The sequence below is a fragment of the Buceros rhinoceros genome, unplaced genomic scaffold, assembly GCF_000710305.1.
Source record: "Buceros rhinoceros silvestris isolate BGI_N320 unplaced genomic scaffold, ASM71030v1 scaffold31707, whole genome shotgun sequence".
In the NCBI taxonomy this organism is placed as follows: Eukaryota; Metazoa; Chordata; class Aves; order Bucerotiformes; family Bucerotidae; genus Buceros; species Buceros rhinoceros.
The window spans coordinates 996-6031 of NW_010423249.1; the positions used below are offsets into that span (position 1 = coordinate 996).

The following is a 5036-nucleotide window of genomic DNA, read 5'->3' on the forward strand; positions in this document are numbered from 1 at the left end:
TTCCCTTCACACAAAACCGCCACGTGCCATTCAGATGCGTCGCGTAGAATTGTGTGTGTTTACGTATATACACCTACGGCACCATGAGGTGACTCAACGACCCTTTTTTGTTCCCTTTTTGACACAGGAGGATGGCACCCTGGGGTTTGAATGTACCCTTGAAGAGGTTGATCTCGAAGATATCACTAAGAATCAAATCAACACAATAAAAGCTTGTACACCTGAGGATCCAGGGGTAAAAAATCCACAAATATATCAAGTGTCAGCATCATATTTTCATGGAACAGATGTATAATTCCCACTTCCACAAATCAACACCTCTCATTTCTTCTTTAATTTGCAGACTGGAAACTGCCCATCATTGGAAAGATCTACTTTAGATACGGTAAACAGTTTTCCAAGCACCCCTTCTTTTGCTTGCTGTATGTTTAAAGCATTCAACAACAGATTCCTAATAATTTCCTCATAATTCTGCCTCTTGCAGCATCAGTGCCTGCAGGGCATCTATGAGGACCTGAGCACCTACAGGGCAGAGCTGAGGAACTTCAGCGATCAAAAGGTGCTGGCGGCTATTGATGAAATGATGAAAGTAAGTATTTCTGCCCTTCCTTCCTTCCTGCTATTTCTGTCTCAAGCCAGTGGGTTTTATCCTTAACCTTAATTTATATTTAATCTGGTTTGCTCCATTCTGTCATCAGTCAAATCCAGAGTAAAAAATAAAAGGGACATCCCTCTATTTCTATTCCAAATACTGAAATAAAACACACCTGGTGTGGACGTACTGAACTTTGATAAATATCATTAGATGCTAAAAGCTTGTTTGTTTAACAAAAACTAATTAAAAAAAAAGTAGTTAATCAACTTTGTATTGACTCAGCATCTCCCAATAGCCGGGAGATTCTGGCCAGATGGGCCCGATCTAAAGGATGGCTAGACCAGCTGTAGGCTTATTATTTAAAAAGCATCTTTATTCCTGGGCAGAAAGAGCCTTTGGGCATGAATAGACATTTTTGTCTCAAGAGAAGTGCAGCTGTGCATCCTAAATCGATTCATTATAACACCAAATATTTCAACTTTTGTCCTATTAATTATATCATTAAATAGTTCAACTTTTATCCTACTATTTATACAATTAAACATTTCAACTTTTATCCTATTAACAATATCATTAAATATTTTAAATTTTCAATTTCTGAGAACACACTCTTATTTCTAAACCTTGTCATTCCTCACTCAGGGGGTGAAAAATCAAGCGGTTTTTGGTTTAGCCACTTTCTGGTGGTTGTTGCTAATGCCCCTACCTCTTCCAGGTGCTGAACACCAGCAGCAGGCACGGGCTGCAGCCGGTGGCCGGCACAGTGCCGAGCTCCTTCAGTGAGAGGATGAGGCTCTGCAGCATCCTCCACGCCTTCCGAATCCGCACGGTCACCATCAACAGGCTGGTGAACTTCCTGAGCTCTCCGGAGAGCTCGCTCTGAGCACCCAGTTCTCCAGCACCTTGGGTAGAAATTTGACCTAAGGATGTTTTGGAGAAATATAATAGTAGGGTCAATACCCTGCGAGGTGGTTGGGGGCTTTTTAAGGAATTCAGCACATAATATTTGACAGGGTTTCCTATAAATCATGTTTTAGCGAGCTGTTTCAGTGCCTTTTAAGCTGTCATTTTAGACTTCCAAATTTCTAGAAAATAAGCTACATCGTAGTACCAAAATGTTCTAAAACCACCGAACACTCAACTGGAATTTCTCTTTGGTGTTTATTTATTCAGCTGTAATTATCAGAAATGGGAAAATATTTATAATGATCTATTTATTTATTATTATATTCCTTATTTATTCTATTTATTGCCTAATAAAATAAAAATTTGCATTAAAAATGTGGTAACTTCCTTCTCTTCTTTAAGATAATACATGACTCGCTACGATAATGTCACACTTCTAAAATACTTTGAATATTGCTGGCATGTGAAGATATACTATAGTAACACCCAGCACTGGCACCAATTTTTTAAATCCTTTACTTTAAAATCCATTACTTACATTAGACAAGTTTCTCGTGGCTCTTCTCTCAGACTGAGCGCTCAGAGCAGCCCACTTGGTTTCATCCTCACTTCGTGATTTTCCAGCCGGCTGCATAGTTTCCAGGTGAAATCCTGGCCCCGCTGAAATCAACAGCTGAATTGTTTCAGCAAGGGAAGGATTTCTGTGGAGCTCTGAAGGCCAGGAGGGATGCCGGGATGATCATCTTCCCGGTTCCCGCCCACAGCGCGTAAGCCAGCCCAGACAAAGGTGTCCATCCCCTCCAGCAGGTGTGTCCTCGGCCAAGCTGTGACTTTGACCATGTCCCATCCAGCTCCCACACTGCTTCTGCTGCCCGTCACATGCCTTGTTCTTCAGCTCTCTCGTTTGGTTCCTCCAAGCTCTGCCCTTTGGGGACCCCCAAGCCTCTTTGATGCCATGGGGCTGGTGGGACCCCCAGCTCTTCCAGATGCCAAGGGGACAACTGCCATCCTCATCCTCTTCCCCAGCACTGGTGTTACCTGCACACCACACCAGACCATGGAATCTTCTCAACTCCCACCGCTAGAACTAGTGCCACGGGCCCTACGCCCACAGACCACCCCACCGTAGACTGAGTCGTAAGGTAAGAGCAACCTCATGCCTCGGTGCTGGGATGAAACTGTAGTGTTTTAATTCCATCTGCCTGCAAGAACTGGGCAAAGCCGAACTGTAGACCAAAGAAATGCAACACAGTTTCTTTTTTAAAAGGCTCTTGATTTTGATTTAAAGAACGTGAAGGTCAAAGACCTTCTCACTCCTTCATACTATCTGCTGTGCCACCCAGTCAGCCTCGTCATTACAAATAAGCACCTTATTTTCAGCTTAGATTTACTGATTTCTGCTTCTGACCAGAAGGTCCTATTAAGGTTTATCGGGTATCTTAAAGGTCCCCTGATGGCAACGTCCCTCCATTTATCCCAGAGAGATGAGCCTAAGGCAGCTCTGCCTGGGCTGGAGAGTCTCACACCACCTCCCTGCCTCCCACAGCGTTTTTATCCCCTAAATGCCCCCATCGACAGAAGCTCCTGGGCACCAACACAGCCCTTTGCCTCAGCCACCCCTTGGGATGTACGTAGCAGTGGAGCATCAAGGGTTGGAAGGACAGCCCACAACAAACAGCAGCCCTGCAACTCTTCATCCAACAGCTAAACTTCAGGAAAAAAGCAAAAATCACACGTAATACTGTAAATGTTTCCTTTTTAATCCTTATTTTTTAAAAAGTATGCTATTTCTTTCATAAACATACGCAGAGGAAGATGATGGAAGGAATCCTGTGTCTCTAAAAACAAGACAATCCCCCGAACTGGGTTGCCGGTCTCTTCTGCAAAGAACATTCTTTCCCAGTCCTTCCCAGTTCTGCAGTACGCGCATTGTCAACAGGCACAGCCTTCACTGAAATTCTGGCTTCTCCCATTTCAGTTTAAGCACCTAATTCTATTCAAGTTAAAATTAATCAAGTAAAAAAAAAAGTATAAAAAGTTCATAATATGAAAAAAAATTATACAACATAAAAAACCCGATCATATAAAAATTGAGATAGACTATACAGAAAAGAGAGGGGAAGAAATTGCCAGGGAAGATTCAAAGCTGCCTGGAGCTCATAGCAGTGCTCCTGTGAAACCAGTCTTCGGGTTTGTAGAGAAGAGAACCACAGCTTATCAAGGACTGAATGTGCACGAGTATATACAGTAATCGTGGATATCTACAGTGATTAGCAAAGGGATTTATCTGTAAGCTTAGGATTACCCTTCCCTGATCTTGGGCGTCTGTGAGAAACACAATGTACCTCATGATTCTGGCAGTTCAATATTTTAAGGGGACAAAAGTTTCTGCATAACTCTTCTCCCTGTCTTTCCCAGATGGAAATAAAAGCGTTTCCCGATAATAATCATATACCTGAACAAGGTAAAGTGGTTTCTCCCAGTGTTCATGTCTTTCAGAACTGGCTCAAATCAGACAAAGCTGGGTGCTGGGTTACCCGTACATGAAGCCCGGCACTGCCAGACATGATGCCGGATCCACCGCAGGAGTCTTTGTCCCTGAAAGCCTTAGACGCGCTTATTCCCATGCCAAATTTCATTCACATTTCTTGCCTGAACTTCCCGCTGAGTGATGATGCCTCGCATCTTTTTTCCTGAAGCTCAGCAAGATCCCAGGAAGTGGTCAGAGAAGTGGGACAGGTGGCTGGGGAAGCTCCCACCACCCTCCTTCCACTGCAGCTTCAGCAGCTCAGCACTGAGCCGAGAAACCTGAGGAGAGGAACAGGCACAGACACACGGGGATCATCCGACCTCTGGAAGTCACTGCGGAGGTCAAGCTGAGTAAGAAATGTGTTAAAGCCTACGGGACATAGCGCAAGGCTATGGCACAGACAGGTTTGGGAGGGTCACATAAGCGAGGGAGCACGAGCAGATCCCCACCCTTTGTGGCCAGGTTGCTTTTAGGGAGAATTAAATAAGAACAAAGTTTTGCCTGTTCCAGTAAAAAATACGTTTAGATTTTGAGAAAGTCTCCCCTTGGCTGGCTGAGCTCTCTGCTCCCTGAACCACTGCGGACTGCAGAAGGCGAACCGAACGTCAGGACCCCCACAGGAACAAGTGGGAGCACCCATGGGCAGTAAGGCAATCCCTCCACTCAAGGGTCTGCAGGACCAAACCACTAAGTCATCTGTCAGGGGAAGGTGTTAATTAACCGTTCTAAAATACAGAAAAGACCCAGACATCTCTTCTTTGGGCTTGCAGACAAGACAGAGAACTGGCTTGGGTATGTGACTCTGATTTGCTTGGCTGTGACGGCCAGGTCATGCTGTGAGTACTCTCAACACAGTGCAGAAATGTTACTCAGTTTATCTCGGTTTCTGAAGAGAAATATCAAACCCACGGAGTCATAGAATCATTTAGGTTGGAAAAGACCTTTAGCATCACTGAGTCCAACCATTAACCCAGCTCTGGGAAGTCATTGCCAATATCAGAGGGG

At 44.3% G+C, this 5036-nt stretch overlaps 1 protein-coding gene across 1 annotated transcript; it reads left to right on the forward strand.

Moving 5' to 3' along the window:
• Positions 1-127: 127 nt before the first annotated feature.
• Positions 128-1478, forward strand: IL12A (interleukin 12A; the record flags this gene model as incomplete). Its single annotated transcript, XM_010140372.1, has 4 exons — positions 128-235; positions 344-385; positions 485-589; positions 1311-1478. Coding segments are annotated over 4 exons (423 nt in total), but the record flags the coding sequence as incomplete, so codon positions are not given.
• Positions 1479-5036: the final 3558 nt, after the last annotated feature.